Raw genomic sequence first — 20353 nt, 5'->3', positions numbered from 1 at the left:
AAGGCACGTGACAAAATAATATTTATGACATATTCACAATCTTTGTCTAAATATTTTCCAATCCATTTTCTCCTTCTTCCACTAGTAATTCCGCCGATAAACCTTATAAGTTTTCTTTATTCATCGTGGATACAAATTTGCCTTTTGTATACCTAAACACGAGAAAAACTGCTAAAAATACCCTAGACAAAGTAAACTTAAAACACACACGTTTACAACAAATTAAAGCATAGGTTATTATAGAATTTTTTTTATGATAGATTATGTTCAAGTCGTCTTAGCGAACGCAGGCAAATTACTCCAAGATCTGACTGCTCTACTTTGTGATCTAAAAGGATCTGTCGACGTCACTGCTCCGTACTCTTCATGATCCAAGATCTCTTGGAGCAACTAGGAGTAGCATCTAACGAACAGGGCTTAAATAGTATAGGGATATGGTATTTAAACAATGATGGGAGATCCTACGTTGCGTTCCGCTGTTTCTTATATCTTTGACAAAACATGCCTAAATTCTGACAAGTCCAAGTCCAACGTCCAACTTTAGTGCAGGAAAAACAGTGCTCGGTTTTGGGATTAGTGGGTCGTGGAATATAATACAAGGTAATTTCTTGACTAATTTTCTTGTATTTTCTAAAATTAAAAAAAAAGATTAATAATACTTATCTACATAATTTCTTATTGTGCAATTTAATAAGTGCTTACTGGTTATATAATGGGCATTAGGATAGGTCATATCGATTTCATTTGGTTTTGCCTTAATTTTAACAAATATGTTTAATAATCCGTTTCGTTTTAGACGTCGAGCGAAAGTTCGAGTTAATACCAGAATTTATTCTACTTCTTGGATTTGTTTATTCTCAATTTCAATTCAAGTCAAATTTTTTTTCGGATCGTGCAGCATGACAGCTGCCAAAATTGTAAGGTAAAATTAGTTTCACGTGATTTGATGTAGCAACCGATTTAATAGCGAGAGAAACACTTTTACGTAGGTAATTGTTTTATTGAAGACATTCAGAAAATTTGTGAGCAAGGTCATCGTCATTTGCCCCACAAAAAGTTAGGTTAGGTTCTTGCTTTAACCTATTGTCAATTTTTTTAACTTATGTCGAGAATATATGAACTTTTAATTTTACTCTAATACAATGACTTCTTAGGTATTTATGTTATTACAAAGGAAGTAAGTTTAGATCAATTTATTGATAAATTTCCTTTGCGACTATTTAAAAACTGAAAAGATTTTTGTAATGTTACAAAAGATTATAACGGCTTCAGGAAAAAAATAAATTCTCAGGATAAAAAAAACATAATTTTCAATCGTCAAAGAACATTTTTTATATAAGAAACCTATTTTTATTTCATTTTGCAGGATAATTAAACCAATTCAAATAAATAAAAATTTTTTTCTAAAAATCCTATCAAATGAAGTCAAAAAAATAAAAGAAAAATTCAATAATTAATTTTTAATATAAAATACAAAAGGACCTCGCACTTTTCTTATGGGAAGTGGGTATCGGCCAATTTTTTTGAAACTTTGCAGGTTGATAGTTCTTAACATGTAGATCAAAAGTCTCAATGGGCACAAAGCCCCAAATCCACCCCTTCCCCCCCAAAAACTGCCTCCAAGTAGCGGGGAGTTTACTTGTCGTTTTATGAAAAAAAGTTTCAAATAAAAGTTGTTTATTTCAATGAAATCTAACAAAACTATTCTTGTGTTTTTTTTGAAAAATCAATGTTTTAGCTTTAAAACGCCACCAAAGTTTAACACAAGAGTATATGTATGATAGTTGTAGATATACACGTGTGTTAAATTTAACAGCGTTTTACAGCTTGAATATTACTTTTTCGAAAAAATCACATAAAAACTTTTTTTTAGATTTAATCAAAATAAATAACTTTTACTTGAAATATTTTTTCATAAAATCACAAATAAACTTTCTACAGCTATATAAACAATTAAATTGTTAATAAACAATTTTCCTGACCCGATTTCATAAAATTGAGTTGCAGATTCGAATTCAGTGTGAAAAAATATTTGCAAAATATATACGTGTAAATATACGGCAAAAAATACGAGCAACTATAAAATACAGTAATCTGGAAAATCCGTAGGCTGATTCGTAGGGGGCGGGGGGTGTGTGAGGGGCGGAGTCAAGTGGGGCAGTTTGTTAATCAAAAATGTGGTTGTTTGGGGTCATTGTTGGGTTGATTAAAAAAATAAATTGTTTTACATGCAGAAATCAGTTAAATCGCCCTCGCTACTTGGAGGCAGTTTTTGGGGGGGAAGGGGTGGATTTGGGGCTTTGTGCCCATTGAGACTTTTGATCTACATGTTAAGAACTATCGACCTGCGAAGTTTCAAAAAAATTGGCCGAAACCCACTTCCCATAAGAAAAGTGCGAGGTCCTTTGCAAAGTTTATATAAATTATTTAAATTTTAAATGAAGCTGTCATTTTTTAAATAAATTTAATAATTAACCAAAACGTATTTTTTTTAAATTATTGTTTCTTAGGATAAAATGCACCGAGCAAGAGCACTAGTTAACACCGTTATTGGACCTCCCGGCCAAAAATTTGCTGCCTGGTTATTAATTAAAAATGCTCCAACTGTATCCTGCGCCCAATGTAGACATTACAATGTACCTGCTGCAGCCGAATCATTTTTAAATGGAAGTTCCAGTCAATATGTGGAAGATATGTACAATGCTTGGCTTGCTGATCCCTCAAGTGTCCATGCTGTAAGTTGCAATAGTTATTTTATTTTACCCTATTCAATGACCAAACATAGCTTAATCACAAAGTAAGATAAACATAACGAGTACAAAATTTCGTTTTTAATATTTTTGGTTTAGTTTTTTTGTTACAACTGACATCATACGTGCTTTAGATTGATCAATTTTTCACCTAATAAATTACACCAGATTATCACAATTCACTATATTTGTGATACCATTTTATATGTTACAATATATTAATGAATTTATTGGCAAAACCTGAAGCTACCACCTTTTGGAACAATAGTTATTATAAATATACTAGCTTTTACCCGTGGCTTCGCTCGCAGAGTGATAGAAAATCTTTCGTAAAAAATATTTTTTTTTAATAAAAAGTATCCTATGTTACTTCTAATACCTCCAAGAATATGTGTACAAAGTTTCATGATGATCGGTTAAGTAGTTTTCGCGTGAAAGCGTAACAAACAAACTTACATTCACATTTATAATATTAGTAGGGATACTAATATTTACAAAATATTTATTAAGCTAGTTATTTACAATTCACTTTTGATAGTAGAAGTTGTTTATTAAGGAAGATATGAAATTTATAAGATTTCTACAATATACTATTTAATTATAAATTTGTGGTATAAATAAAGTGTCAAAATTGTAGAAGATAACTAAAATTTTTCAAAGGTTTTGCTCTGATTGTTCTGAAATAGTACAATGAGATCATCAATCTTAAATAAATTGTTTGTTACCGTTTAAAAAGTGCACTACATTTTAAAAACCATGAACCAAGGAACACTCTTTCTTCAGTCTGTTATGTGACAATTGGAATCTTTTGACTTGGCGGTCTGTACAGTATTAAATAAAAATTGGAATAATGCAATACTTTATAACTAATTATATACTAATAATACTTTATTCACATCTATTTTGTCTATTTGTATCCAAAAATATTACTTTTAACCATATAATTTGAAAAACTATATTAACAATGAAAATTTTAAAGTGCAACCGAGTCCCTATAAAAGATAAAAATAAAGTGAAGCGTCGAATTTTAGAGAACGGTAATTATATTATTAATTGTATATTGTAGATTTCTCAATAATCATTATATTCTAATACCTCCTCTAAGCTTGAAGAGGATTTTAAATCTATTGGGGATGCAATATATTTTTTAAAATCTTATCTAGTGAATGTTATCGTTTGTTGTTGACTTTTATAAATTACACTTTTAACTTTTATAATTGTGTTTTTAATCTTGTTAATAATCTGCCAAAATATCGTACTGAAGGTTATGTTTTGGGTTTTCGTACTTGATCTCAAAAAATTTACAGATCAACTGAGAACGCTCGAGAGGAAAGTTGGATTAATCACCGAAAACGGAGATCTAAAGTAGGTCAATTTGACTTTATATACTGAACATAAATATTGCTGACAGATTGCTCCAGAGCGCTCCGAGATCGCTCAATATTGAACCACCGATATTGTTATATCATTATTTCTGAATATAAATTATATCCTCAAAATTCGCTAATAAATTAGAATCGGTTCTATTCAACTTCTTATCAGTTTATTGAAGCTAAAAAATTTCAATTTTTTTATTATATGCACCAATATAAAATTGACAATTTCTTGATCAATTTATTGGGTGAAAAATTGGTAAATATAAGAGGTATAAGGAATCAGTTGCCAAGCTCATAGAGAAGTTGAACTGAATTATTTTAATGAGATTACTGGTAATATTAATTATTAATTAGCATAAAGAAAAACCAAGAAAGTAATTTTAAATAAATTATATGATAAATATATAGCTATCTTCGTTTAATTATTATTATTTTTTCTTTAGTATAGTGATATATAACTCTGATGGGGATGGAGTTTATTAAACATTTATGTATCTTCATTCTGCATTTCAAATGAAAATGAAAATAATATAAGGAGTAAATGACAGTTTATTTTTATAACGAGGAATTACTATCAAGATAATTGTGTGGCATTGATATATTTATCATATTGTTCACATTAGAAGCTAACAGATAAATAACGTGAAAATAATTTAAATAATAATTGCAATACATATTGTTGTTACTGAATTAATTTTTCAATTTAAAGTAGGTTTAGCAAGTTCCAAAAAAAAAAGTTACAATTAAATGTGGTATCTGATTTACCTCTTTCATTAATTAAGAAGAAACAAACATATCTAAAAATGAATGAATAAACAAATTGTTATGAGTTTCTATGGAATCAAAACCAGTTTAACCCCTTCAAAAAGGTTTTATTACCACCTTTAATGTTCATATGTATTTTTAAAAATTGCGAAAGAAACTTGTATGTTTATTATAATTAGTAAAATTACCAACAATGAATTTTTCTTGACATAAACACTCATTTATGAATTATTTAGTGCGAATAACACTGTTGCCTTTTATAACTGTGGTAAAATTATATTCTTTTATAATTTGTGTGATTAATTTTATTTTAGTGTGAGAATAGTCATCATAAAATTAATATTAAATGGCAGTCATAACTAGAAACATTAAAAGTTTTTTAGTAACTTTCGAAGAATCATTTCACTATCTAGAAAATTGTACCTTCACCTATTTCCAAACCTATTTTCCTTAAGAATATTTAAAATATATTCCTTATAAAATAAAAATTAAAAACGTTCTCATATGTGACTGTTATTTTGCTGTTTTACTACTCGCTTGTCCTAATATTTCCTCTAAATTCCGTTGTATTTGGTTATATTATTCCATATTCATTCTTATTTTCTGTATCTCTTTAAAATGTATAAATACATATTCAGCAAGTTTCTCATTAAATCAGATGAGGCATCAGATGGCATGTGATACGTCTACATTTTTCTTTTCATCTGGAAAGAAACGACCATTTCTAATTAAGCCAATGGGTGTTGATTAAGCATCAGCCCATCAAAGTTTTTTCTGATGAATTGGAGTGGGCGATCAGCTGTTTCCTAAACTGATAGGCATTTCATTTCTTTTTGATGCTGTCTTGCTATGATTTAAAGTAAAAAATGTGATGTAAAGAAGGTTGTATATCTCGTAACTTACAATAATTTTATTTTCAATGTATTTTTAAGTAAAGAGGTAAAAACAGTATTTGAAAATGCTGATAGGTATTAGATAAACGTGATTATCAATGCTGTTGTTTCTATTCCATTCGAATTTTGACAGTCAACAATAAAACCCAGCCCCAGCCCTGACAATATTAATCCATCTGGATGTAATTCTTCGCCCAATGATTAACCTCTCGATAATTTTTATGCTAGTGTGGTAAACATAGATTTGACAGTATACTGTGGATGGAGCCAAAGCCAACGTTCTATGCTTTGTAGCTGTTCCAACATGAACAGCACAAGCGGCATCTATTTAAGTATCCTAGTCATGTGACCTAGGATACAAATCGTAGTGTGTCGATTTGAAAAAAAAAAACTATTTATGATTAGGAAATTGATTCCTTTTTGGTAGCAACACAACAATTAACTTTTAAAAAGATGAGAATATTTATTTTTGAAGACATTAATATGCTGTTTTAAAATTTTATACTTTATAAAACAATATTTGTACATGAAATGTTTGTTTAAATATGAAATAAATAGAAGGCAGTACAAAATTTATTATTTTATTCAAATAGATAAGGGGCCTTGTACAAATTATGTAAGAACGGAAGGGAGTGAGGGGGTGTATGGAACCTGACGAAACCTTGTGTGGAGGGAGGAGGAATCAAAACAATAATTACGTAAGACGATATTATCAACATTTAAAGAAAATAGTTGCAGGACATTTAAAAAAACTACCATTTAAATAAATAGTTAATAAACATATGCAAATAACTATATGAGAAAAACAGGATATATTTTTTTATATAACATGCTGTTACCCCCTGCGATTAGAAAAATCTTGCATAAGAATGGGGGGAGGGGATTCTGCAAAACTTACATCTCTTATGTGGGGGTGTGGGAAATCAAATACAGTATAATCTCTGTAATCCGGCACTTCACTACACCGGCACGTCCAGTAATCCGGCGTTATTTTTTCCGCGTTTCTTTACTATCCTTGAAGAATACAGTTTATACAGTTATAGTTTAGTTGAAAGATTATTTTGCAGAAACATAAAAACATTACAATATACATATATATATGCATACACAACTGTAATATATGTGTATCTATGTACCAATCTCTTTGTTAATAAACAATTAAAAGTAACGTTTTTTAATTTAATACTGTTTACATATACATTATCCATTAATCCGAACTTTCCAGTACTCCGGCACTCTTAGGTTTTTAATGGTGAGATTAGTGAGATTATACTGTATTGAAATAAATGCTCTTACATAATTTGTACATATTCCCTAAAGTCACAACTACAATTGTTCAAGAAATAATTTGTGAATAGGTATATTAAAATATTGATAAATATGAAAATATATATGGATTTACAGTTTTTTATTTATACTCACATCCACATGCCATAAACGTAATAGATCATACAATGTATAACAAAAGAATCATATGATGTATTTATTAATTCTATTGCAGAAATTATAACAGTATCTGAAATTTAACATAAAACTTACAAATATTTACCATACAACATGTCTCGTGCTGTTTTTTGGGATGATGGAGAAACTTTTACCATGGTACTTCCATTTAATACTACATATATTTTTAACGTTAAGTATACATTTGTGGTAAATTTTGACCAATTAAAAAAACATCATTATTTGTGCACTCCTAAGAATAGCTACCCATTTGTCGCTCGTACCTTTATCTTTAGGAACACTATGTAACCATTTTGCAAAATTTTATCTTTAATCTTTAAACTAACTGAAAAGATAAATATAAGTCAAAATTAAATGCATACAAACTTAAAGATATTCAACACAAAAATACAAACACCAAAGAACATAAAATAAATTTGAAGAAAAATAATACAGTAGAATCTCTATAATCCGGCATTTCATTACACCGGCACGTCCAGTAATTCGGCATTATTTTTTCCGCGTTTGTCTACTATCCTTGAAGAATACAGATTATACAGTTATACTTTAGTTGAAAGATTATTTTACAGAAAAATAATTACAATATGCATATATGTTAGCTTTTAAGGTAAAAAGCGATATTTAATAAAACACAATTAAAGCAATAATTTTGGTTTATTGCATCCGAAAACTGGTTCACATCGTAACACAGCAAAGTAGGTTCGCCAACTGACTCATATTGCAAGCTTAGCTAAAACGGTCCACGACATGTTTACCATATCTGCACGATTAGGCGGTTTCAGATAATACAAGTATGTATATGCACACACAAATGTAATATGTATGTATACAGGGTGTCCCATAAGCACATGATCAAAAAGGTACTGCGATATCCTTTGACTCAAAAGAAGACGATTTGACCTAACTTCTATTAAGAAAAAATGCCTGGCTCCTCTGCTATTGACTGTCAAAGTTTTTGAAAAAAAAAAAAATGTTTTTTCTAATATCTGGAGAATGTTATGGTAGATTTTAATGAAACTTGCTGTGAACTTGTTCCTAAGTAAAACTCATGTTTTGATGGGTAATAACACTTAATACCACCTAAGAGATATGAGAAATCTCACGTGCTAAGCTTGCAAATTCCCCAGGTCACGTGAGGTGAGAATAATCTCATTTTACATCTTGGCCCCTACTCTACCTCTCTGCATTCTATCCATAGTATAATGTCAAATCAGTGGTTGTAAAATTGTTTGAACTTGACAGTTCAGGTGTCATGTATTGTCAGTATAATTCCAAATTAATAAATTACAAAATTTTCTGTGATCATAATGAACTCGGTTTCCTTCTTACTATTAACTTTACTGATAAACTTGTTTAAAATGAACCATTTATCTCACATTGCTGTAAATGTCGCACAAGATTTCATTTTGAGCTGTATGTTGTCAATATTTGTAAACAGTGGTAAGTATAAGAAGTATTCAGACTTGCTCAAAACCGTTACATTAGGATAAATATATATGCTCTCTTATTTTATTTGTAGTCTTGGGATTCCTTTTTCCGAAACTCAGCCCAAGGAGGTCCAGGGTACCAATCTCCACCTTCTCTCGCCCCACTGGGCAAGAATGAAATCCCGGCAACCTCTTTATTATCCTTAACAGGTGCTTCACCCTCCGCAGTGGGTCCAATCAACGAGAAAATTATTGATGATCATTTAGCTGTTCAAGCCATCATCAGAAGTTACCAGGTACGCTGCTTTTAAAAGTAACTAATCAGTTAAGGTGTCACAAGACCAGTGGGTGTTATGCCTGGAAGAATACTAACAGATCATTTATTGGTCTCATTAATCACTTAAAAATTAAATTAAGGAAGAAAGTTAAATAAAATATATTTATTTTGATTGTCTTTGGGAACGGCCATTTTATTAAATGAAGATAAATCAATATTAAATTTATAAAAACTTGTGCAAAAAAACTTCTGCACTACATCAGATCAACCTTACTTATGTGTATTGTTGGAGACTAAATAAAATGAAGCAAAGCATTTTTTTAATAAACAATATTAACTTTCGCTTTATTAACAATCTGTTTTCATTCATCAGCATCACTTTTTTATAAAAAGAGATGTCATTTTGCTCGCTTTATGTTTATAAATTATAATTTTATGGATTGTGGAGCATTTTTGAATTCATATAACAAAAATAAAAAAATTTGTCCATATTAACATCTATCCTTTAATAAATAACTATGTTGTAACCTTCAAAAATTAATCATTTAGACCATCAAAGAAACAGTAGTTATTAGAGATGGATATAAAAGTAAATTAATTTTGTAATTTACGATAGTTTTTTATTTTAATTATCTTGTTATCTCTGAAGTACTAGTGGCTTTTTATATTGTCAGTAAATGGATTGCACAAAACAAACTACAATATTTCTTCAAATGTAATAAATTATGTACGTAATTTTGATAATAAAAATGTAAATGCATTAAAATCAAACCCAAATTAAAAAATATATTTCATTGAAATAAATAAACTTTCTTTTAAGTATTCTTCTATGGCATTATTCCAATAAATAATGCATTATTTTTAGTGAAACTATTTTTATTTGGCACCGTTTATTTGTTTGTCTCACCAGAACAGTTGGTTTGAACTTAACAAGTAAATAAAAAATCTAGGATTTGCTACCTACATTTATGAAAAGTTCAAAATGTCTGCAGTTTCTGGTTGTTTTAAAACTTATGGTGGTAGTTCAATGCCCAGGGAGATGTAATTGAATATAATTATATGCATTTTTTAGTTCTTGCTAAAAAATTTTGATCAGAAAGGTTTTGTGGAGTATGAAATGTTTTTTTAATATCAGATTAAATTAATTAGTAAAGAAATGTGTAAGTTTAAAATTTAAAACCATCAACAACTGTCACGGAAGCCTGCATACTAAATAAATTTAAAAATGCAGACTTCCTAGAAATACAATTTATGCAGTGTATTGCTTAAATATGTTTGGTTAACAAATGATAATATAAGAACACTGATTACATCTCCCTGTGCATTAACTTGGCATTGTAAGTTTGCAAAATTATGTATGTTATGTGCATGACGTGTTTTTCAAGCACTCCATTTGGTTGCTCTTATTTTTATGCCAGCTTTGTTTATGAAAAATTACTGACAAAATATGGATGTTGATTTAGTTACAAATGTTTATAATTTTCATATTTTATAATTTAACCAATTAATTTTAAATGAATGGTATTTAAACGCATATTTCTTCCTTAATTTGAATTATATATTGCGCTGTTTACAATTCCTGCAGGTTGGCTTTTGTATTTGCATGTTTTTAAACTTAATGTTTGGCAATCACAATAATAAAAATAATCCATCTTCAATTATTATAACTGATTAATCATATGATTCATTAACAGTTGGTGGTCATTTAGTTGGTAGTTAGTAAAATCCATTTATAATGTTTTTGCATTTAATAGGTTCACATGGTTTTTAATGCGTCCTTTTTAAAGATCAAAAAATTATTAAATTATGAATTGTACAAGGAAAAGTCATTATATAAAGAATCGTTTAATTCTATTGCTACAAGAGTGGTATAGAAATTATTCGTGTATTATTTTTTTGATATACTGCTTTTGCTGCATAACACACTTAGTCCACCTGTCGGTAAGCTTGTGGGTGTTCTCTACAATAAATTTTTTGGTGCAACTTCCAGCCAACTTTACAGCTTATTATCTATAAACTTTAACCCTACTAATGTTGTGTGGAAGGTCCGAAGAAAAGAGGACAGTAGCATATTACTGTATTGATTCCTAATCACAATTTCACCTTTTTCTGGGAAGTATACCAAAATAGGGCGACTATCATCGTAACATCAGGGTAGTATTTCCAAATAAAATTTGAACCTTGAAATATTTTGGCACTAGGAGAAAATATAAAGTGATAAGTGTTTCTACGCAATTATTATTTATTACTCACTTCGTCCCAGTTTGAAAGAACGTTTGTAGGGTTATAAATTTACTTATAAAAATGGTAATAGAGCTATGCAGTTATTTAAAAACTCATCAAAAAGTTTTTTTACAGCACAAGTTCATTAGTTCCACTGCTCACTATATCCTACAATTATTCAAAATTGATAACACGAGATTTCTTGTTTATCATAGAACTTGTTATGTAATAAATCGCACTGTCTCTGGGCCATTTCATTAAGCAAGGGGACTATTCATTAAAAAAGAAAAACAATTTCTGTAAGTGCTCTTATAAAAACGTTAAACGACTTCATCTATATAATGACTTTTTCTTATATTTTCCATTTTTGTGCTGCTTAGTAATAAATCTTACAAGTAAAAACTTTTATATCAAACAAATTGAAAAGGTAAGTAACGTAGTTTACATAAATAAAAGGCTGTTTTTATACATATTAATATTCCCTGCGATTTGAAAAGTATAACATCAGATATCAGTTTTATTTAATTCGAAAAATAGGAGTGATAATTTGTGATCTGAAAACTAACAAAAATGTGGATGCAATTAAAATATTGAAACCATACAAAAATTAAAGTTATAGGTACAGAAGGCTTTCTGATAATTTTTTTTAATGTGATACTTTTAAACAGTGTATCTAGAAACGAATGAAGGGGTAGCTTCCTTGGATCGAGTTATATTCATACAATTATGCTTCGTTAAGAAGTGACAGACCTTCAAAAAAAATTTTTTCCATTTATTTTATTTTATTTTTATAATTCTACTACTTAGTTATGTCACGGACAATCCAGTATTTTAATCTAATTAATCTTTACCTTTTTGCTAAATGTGTACATGTTACACATGTACACACAGTACACACAATGTTAGACATTTTATACAATTGTGATTAAATTATGTCTTTTGGAAAATTAATACCTACTGAAATAAAGGCGTCTAAATAATGTTTCATGAAAGTACATTGATATGCTACCTATAAAAAATTTTATTGACATCCCTCAACATTACAGGAAAGCAAAATTATATTAATGTAATATGATCCAAACCTTTGAAGCATGACTGACACTATGTATATAGAGACTTTACCAATTCGTTCTCAAAATTAAATCAAATTGGTTAGCCTAATAAATTTTCATGCATGTCTACATATTTTTTGATTTTAGTAAAAAGCAGATATATAGAAACGTACATGTAAAGGTACATTGCAAAATTGTGCAGAATTTAATAAAACAAATTTATATTTTAAAATGAAATTTAAATTTAAAAAAATTGAATTTAATCAGTCTGGTCTGTATTTGTTCTATGCATAACATGACTGGTACAATTCTCAAAATTCCATGGCAAGATATATAATTATATAAATCTCTCCATAACCAGTTTACTCCCGTAGGCACGAGGTCATATAATTGCTAAGCTGGATCCGCTGGGTATCATGTATCATGATCGTACCACTACTATATCGCAAACTGCAGGTACACCTCCTGACGTAATTACTCGTCACCATAAACTAGGTACGACCCCAATAATTACTTCCAGTATTTTAATAAAAAAAGCTAGACAGAATGGGTCGTTCAGTTTGAAACATTTAAATCATGTTTATTCCTTATAGACGCTTGCTTAGTTTATAGTAAAACCAACTAAATTTAGTAGCTGCATATTGACATCTTTTCTATCGCTATTGTTATCTTTTAGTTTGCTTTTGTGGTGTTCATATTTATATTCTCTCTATGAAAAAGAACATAACAGTAATGTATGTGGGTTGATTAATATAAATGTGAAATTTTATTGGTAAATAATTATGTAAATGCATACATTGCCGATATGTCAAATTTGTTTCTCCTCTTACGACATGGTTAAGGGTAGACAGAGGTGTTGGATAATTTTTAGATCCGAGGACATCACATTGCAAAACTGGATCCTCTGGGAATCAACAGTGCAGATTTAGATGACCAAACGCCACAGGAATTGGTATACAAAAATTATAACTTCGGTAAGATTTAGTAAACAGGAATGATCTAATGGTCATTTTTCTAAAAGTTATTAACTAATAAGCTATCAGTATCTTGTCTTGATCTAAAACTCTGCAACTAATTCTATTAATGCCTAAACAGTGTCCTCCAAGCATGACGCAAAATGTTTTTCTTCATATTTTTTTTTATTCGTTAACTGCTTTGTATATTCTTGTATCTAATTAATACATATATTTGCCTCAGAAAATTTATAATTTTTGTGGCTTTTTAGTAAATTAGTTATCTGCATGACAGGATACTAGCTGTATTAAATTTATAAATTTAAAAGACTGTCTTGTTTTATAATCTGAACAAATTTTTACACGATTTTTAAATTTGAACAATTTGAATAAAATATAAAAATGTTGAAATTTCCCATCAATCATATTAATATTCAAAAGTAACAGGAGAATTTTGCCTTCTTTATTCTTTTGTTTGATCTCCTTTTTTTGTGATTATGAAAATATTTTCTAAATGAATGAAGTTGGCAATAATTTTTTTTTATTAGACCAATATAATTTTATATAAAAACGTATTAATCGTTAATTTAACCAATCATAAGCATGTACGCCTTTTTTGTTGTCCATTGATGTTATTTTTATTTAAAATTTTGTTGTTTTTTTTTTGCTTATTTTGTTGTAACCCAGACCACCCATCCAGAACCTATTCAGAAGAGCTGAAAAGGCAAGTCCAGCAGTTTATGCAACGTAAGAGTCATTATTTTATATAACTTAGGTATCTTATTTTCATTTTATACAGTAACTTATACTTAAAAGGGAGATTATTCCTTTGAACATCAAAGAGGTAACTTTACTAATTTTCTTTTATAATTCCAGCTCATACCCCTTCCTGAACTAGTGCTTATTTGTATTCTTTCATTCCTATTGACAAATACCTTTTTAACTAAACTGTGAGAGGATGTTAAACTTGCACTGTACAGAATGAATCCGAAAAGTTATATATTATATAGGGTGGGTCAAAAGTACCGGAATTGCAGGGGTAGGGTAAAAGTAAAGCACTAGGGGTTTAGGATTTTTCCATGGCTGTCCAATGGTGACCTTGAATTTGACCTGGAGCATGACCTTCAAGGTCACATCAAGGTCACGAGAATTTTCAATCTTACCCTCGGTGATCATTGTTAATCTTCAATGACCACACTTTACCTTTGGTGACCACTAATGACCAACAGTGACCAACTGTTGCCTTTAGTGACCTCTAACGACCAATCTTGGCCATACTTGATTGTGGTTATTCTACCGTTCCGGTACCGTTGGGCTACTTTGGGACTTTTTGATATTTGACCTTGATCTTGACCTGCATGGTCATATTCGAACGTAAAATTTTCCGCTCCATTTCCGGGATCAAAATTATGGGGTGCCAATTAAAAAAAAATCTTGTGGCCTTGATATGACTAAAGGTCATGGTCCAGGTCAAATTCAAGGTCACCATCGGATAGCCAGGGAAAAATTCTAAACCCCTAGTGCTTTACTTTTTTCCTACCCCTTCAATATTCCCAGATATCCTGCCATTCCGGTACTTTTGGCCCACCCTGTATACATAAATTACTGTATATAAAAGTTGTAAGGTTTTAAATGTTTGAATCTTTAAAAGTAATTATTTGATTAATATAAATTAAAGACACAATGTCTTATCTCGGAAAAAGTCTTATCTATTTATATTAAAATAAAATAAAAACCCAAATACTAAGATCAAAACAAATTAGGTGTTAAGTACATGGACAAACTTTAAGTGCAACTCTTTTAGTGATTTTAAGTTACTTTAAGTTATTTTATACTAATGACAAGCAGTCACTTTTAATAAAAACCCCAGAAATTCAATGCCCTTAGATATTCTGAAAATTAGTTCATTGTTTTGAAAATTCTAATGGGGTTTCCAAGAAAAAAGATTAATTTTGTACTTAAGTTATTTTAATTTCATTAATTTTTAACTTACATTACCATTAGTAAGCAATTGGCAAAATGTAAAATAGCTTTAGAACTATTTGTCTCTCCAAAAGAAGGTTACAAAATGAGTTTTGTTAATAACTTGTTTTTTTAAACATGCAATTTTGTATACACTTTTCTCCAGTACATGTTTCGTGTAGTTTTGATAAGCAAAAATTGAAGAAAGGGGTGTTGTTGTACCTATTTTATGCAGGGTTGTTCGTTTTTTATTGATCAAACTTGGGGAATAGGTGGACTATCAAAAAATACTAATAGCTTGCATGTATACTACATTCAAAGAATATTTATTATTAGAGATAAGAGCTGTCAAAACTCTTCTAAAAAATAATTTTTTTAAATATTTTCTAACACAATGTACAGTTGACGCCACCCAAATGTGAACGCATTTTGGTAGTTATTTATATAGAAATTTCATCTAGATTTTATCGTAGTAAATCAGACTTTTTTTAGTGGCGCAACACAGAGAGGGTATTCTTAAGGATAAATTCGACCAAGGCATTGTCTTCCGCGTCACAGGAAACCTTCCCGACACCTTGCCTGATAGATCTTTGTAATTATTGTTCTCGCCAGCGTTGTTTAATATAAAATATACAACTCTTACTGACATTTAAATCAGCAGCCACTTCACTCAAAGACCAATTATCTTCTAATTTAGCTATAGCCCTTGCTCTATGCGCTTCAGTTAAATGCTCCGGCATATTTCACGTTAATTGTTTACATTTTATTAGGTTTGCTCTAAGTGACATATATGTATGTTTGACAACTATTGAATTTTACGACTATGATTTGAAGTTTAAATTACACGGTACAATATTGCCGTTCACATTTGGGTGGCGCCGACTGTACCATCGTGGAAATTGTTTGGCAGTAAAGACTTCAATGAATTTCTAGTTTTTCCATTTTATTTAATAAATTACTTAAAAGAATTAAATGTGTGACATTATTTGATACTCTAAATGGATATTTTAATACTCTATGACATTTCATTTATCAAAGCTATTATAAATGTTTAGTTGTATTTTGTACATTTAACAGTTTCTTAAAATCTTACAACTTTTATTTCAATAATTTGTCCTCGTGTATGGTCCATTTTGTGGATGCAAAATACAATAAAAAAAACCTGTACAATTTTGTTTAGATTTTTAATTTTATTTACTTTTTGCTTATCAGCTTTGCATATGCCTAGTTATATACTCTAGAATGTTTCAAGCTGATTCGATTTTAGTGTTACCTAAGTATGCAGTAAAATGAATTAGAAGGTGATGATGCTATATTGTATTTTTTAGTAATAAAGTATATTTGCATCAAAATTCATCAGGTCATACAATACAAACCCTAAATAGTTAAATGTTTAATTTTTGGGATTAAGAGTTTCTGAGAACCTGTAATTCTGCCGTAAAATTTAGATACATTTATGCATTATTTTTATTATAAGAAAGATATTCATAATAATTCAATCCTTATAATCTCTCCTTCATTTCAGTAAATTCAAAATATAGTCATTTCACATTCAACAGTTACATTTTTAAAAGGTGAAAATTCCTATTACACCTAGACTAGAACAAAGATAAATCTTTCCTACATACCAATGTAAAATAATCACCAGTGCTTTTTATATGGTTATTGTTGTTACATAGCGATTCGTAAATGAACCGACACCTGGCAGATGTATATAGGGTGATTCAAAGTGAGTCTATTTAAAGCAAATTGCACTCTTTAGGAGATATAACCTCCCAAAGTGAGGGTTCAAAATTGGAAAAATAATTTTACAACAAAATACCATATTTAGTATATGATTTAGGCTGATCATAGATCTTGAGGGCTATTTATAAACTTCTATTGCCAATCCTTTTTGTGTTATCTAGGAAATGTACCTACACAAGCATGTATCAATCATTCCAGTTTCTCAACTATGTATAATAAATGTAGTGTAGATACATTTCCTAGCAACAGAAATTCACAAAATTATATAAATTATTGCCATGTATTTATAAAAGTCTAAATAAGCAAATTGATATGCACACAAAAAAATAATAAAGAGTGAATTTAATATTTTTTTTATTAATAAGCAGTTACAAAAGATTTGTAATCCCTTCACATTGGTCCGGTTCGACATTTCTCAAGAGAGGCTTTGGAATGTACAGTCGAACATAAAGGTTTCCAATCTGAATCGTATTTTGTTTGAAATATGACGGCTTAACCGCTTGTCTATATGGGGCGTTCCCATTAGACTTGCGCTGCAATATTTTTTAAATTTTAAAGTGACAGGTGTCAATTTTGTAGGCAGAAAACCGTGATTTAGTTAGAGATTTCAGAGTGATTTATTAGTAGTTTGGATAGTGATTAATTAAATAGCAATTAGTTGAGTTGTATTTAGTGATTCTGTAGTGTACAGAGTAGTAAGTGTGAATAGTTAAAAAAAATGGCTCAACTCTCCCCTCGTCGCAGAAGTCCGGCGATTGCAATGCTGGAAAATGGTTGGTCAGCAAGAGGTGTTGCCAGAGAACTTCATGTGAGTCACACATCTATAAATAAACTGCATCGTAAATGGGAAATTGAGCTGTCAGTTGATCGTCGACCAGGAACAGGAATCAACAGAAAAACTACGGAAGATCAAGACAGATCGTTGGTAGCATACATGCGAGAAAATCCATTTACAGATATACGCCACGCAATAGAGGCAACGGGCTTCCCCAGTTGTAAAAATACAGCTACAGCAAGATTAAAAGAACAAGGACTTTTTAATTATACGGCTCCTAGTAAAGAACTTCTAACAGTCCAGCATCGTGAAAGAAGACTTCAATTTGCCAGAAATTATATTCAACAGGGGCAACATTTTTGGAATAACGTCATATTTTCCGACGAAAAAATATTTCAATCCACCAATTCTGGAAAAGTTAAAGTCTATCGCCCAAAAAATCAGCGATTTCACCCCAGATATGTCTGCGAAAGAGCTCGTAGTGGTCGCTTTTCTGTGCCTACTTGGGCATGGATATCAGATGCCGGACCCGGAGTAATTTGGAGGGTTGAGGGAAATTTAACAGGCCTTCAGTACCGCACTATATTATTCGATATCATGGTACCCTCAGTTTCAGTATTCCACAGGGAATTCATTTTTCATCACGATAATTCACCAGTGCATACATCAGCTGTAGTTAGGGCATTTATGGAACAAAATAATATAAACGTTCTTGCTTGGCCAGCTAAAAGTCCCGATTTGAACCCGATTGAAAATTTATGGGCTTCTGTAATGTGTCAGTTGAATGAACAATATGACGATATTCCACCAAATAGAGATATGCTCTGGGAACGTATATAAAATATTTGGAACGGTATAGACGTGAATTATATTCGATATTATTGTTACATCTATGCCAAACAGATTACAAGCCGTTATTAATTCGGATGGTGGTTGGACAAAATATTAGACTGTTTTGTTTTTTCGTTGTTTATAAAATGAAGTCAAAATAAGTAAATAAGTTCATAACATTATGGACCCGGCTTCCATTCTGATAGATGTAAAATTTAAAAAAATCCTGTTTTTCTAAATATTTCGAAACGATTTAAAGATATTACACTGAGCTTTGGTGTATAGTACAGTGACAGTGTAATATCTTAAATCGTTTTCGAGATATTTAGAAAAAACCGGATTTTAAATTTCCTTCGACATCTATCTCAGAAAGGAAATATTTCCGGACCCATATTGTCATGAACTTATTTACTTATTTTCACTTCCAGAACACGTCCTTAAAATAATTCCCTTTCCTCCCGAAACTGTATAAATGTAAAGATATAATAAAACTGTAGTTTACAATATTTTTTTATTTTGTTGCTTTCATGACCTACCTACCTAATTTCTGCAGAATATGACAAATTCTTATTTCAAAATATTAATTTTCTCAGAGACAAGAAAAATAATATGGCAAGAGACAATAATTTCAAAATCTGTATACTCTTCTCTTTTTATAATGCATATACTAAAGGCTTACAATTTTTTGTTGTGTCGTTACACATGTGGCTACACAAAAAAAATATGACAAGCCTCTAATTATTGATGCCGCTCAAAATTCCTATTAATAGTCCACCGGCTCGCCCCTCTAAAAGTAGTATGCCTTTTAGGTTGGAAACCTTTATGTTGCGTCGACTGTACCTACTGATAATTGCAACCTAGGTTGCACAAAGTTACATGCAGCATGTGTCATATTTATTGCGTAAAATATACCATACACATAAATCATAATGGGAGCACTATTTACCTTTTTTCTAGTTGGCAATAATCACATCATTCTTCCCTTAATTCTGTTTTTCATGAAAACTATAAGGTTTGTTAATAGTTAACAGCATTACAAAAAAACTTAATCTTGCGTGACCTGAAATAAATTTTGTTAGAAAAAAATGGACAAATTTTGGGGCATGTCATTCCTAATCAGCTCTTTGATGCACTCACATTAACATAATTAATTAACAATCACAATCAAATTAAATTTGGTTCTCTTTGTTAAAAAGTTGTAGGGATTAATATTTTCAAAATTTAAACTCCCATTTTGGTAACTTGTATCTTTGAGTGTTGGTATATAGATGAGTTTCCTTAAATAATCTTATTTTGAGTCGCTCTATATGCACTTGTCCTGTATTAGTTTATTTATAAGTAGACAAGCAGACTTATATTATTACAAATCTTAAATACCATTAATAAATATGCTATACGTTCCAAATTAACATATACATAGTTGAAAATACTTGTACCACTTGTGAATTTTGATGTACATATACATTTATAGATTAGTGCAAAGAGAGAAAAAAAAATCTGGTCAAAATAATCATATTACCATAAATACGTTTAGATTTTAAGTACAGATTGTTCAGAATTTAAGAAAATGCGAAACAGTTGAAGAGTGAAATGACTTATTTTTTCACAGAAGAATGTCAAAAGTTGTTAGTCACATTTTATTTTTAACATGTGTTGCCTTTCTCATTCAACTTCTCATTCAAAATAAGTAACATTTTACTTTTGGCAAAAGTGGAACCCTTGGACACCTAACAGTGACTGACTCCTGATTGGGCCATTATGGAAATTTATATATGAGAGATATGAGGGGTTAGAATGTTTTGATTTCTTTAGCGACGTTGAATTATTACAATACAAAATAATTAAAAATATATACTGCA

General features: G+C 30.1%; 1 protein-coding gene across 7 annotated transcripts in view; it reads left to right on the top strand.

Moving 5' to 3' along the window:
* Positions 1-515: 515 nt before the first annotated feature.
* Positions 516-20353, top strand: part of LOC108914315 (2-oxoglutarate dehydrogenase, mitochondrial) — a 39759-nt gene continuing 19921 nt past the window's right edge. For 3 of the 7 annotated variants that reach the window (XM_018720095.1, XM_018720091.1, XM_018720090.1), the window contains exons 1-5: positions 516-600; positions 2511-2735; positions 8768-8971; positions 13099-13201; positions 13868-13927. In XM_018720095.1, coding sequence (XP_018575611.1) covers positions 2517-2735; positions 8768-8971; positions 13099-13201; positions 13868-13927 — 586 coding nt within the window. In that variant the 5' untranslated portion in view covers positions 516-600; positions 2511-2516. Of the gene's footprint in view, positions 601-2510; positions 2736-8767; positions 8972-12601; positions 12723-13098; positions 13202-13867; positions 13928-20353 lie in introns of all 7 variants that reach the window. The other 4 variants (XM_018720096.1, XM_018720093.1, XM_023455735.1 and 1 more) reach the window with 2 other exon arrangements.

Source organism: Anoplophora glabripennis, unplaced genomic scaffold, assembly GCF_000390285.2.
Source record: "Anoplophora glabripennis isolate ALB-LARVAE unplaced genomic scaffold, Agla_2.0 scaffold865, whole genome shotgun sequence".
Classification (NCBI taxonomy): domain Eukaryota; kingdom Metazoa; phylum Arthropoda; class Insecta; order Coleoptera; family Cerambycidae; genus Anoplophora; species Anoplophora glabripennis.
Note: the sequence above shows the minus strand (reverse complement) of the source record. Positions and strands in the feature narration are given on the sequence as shown.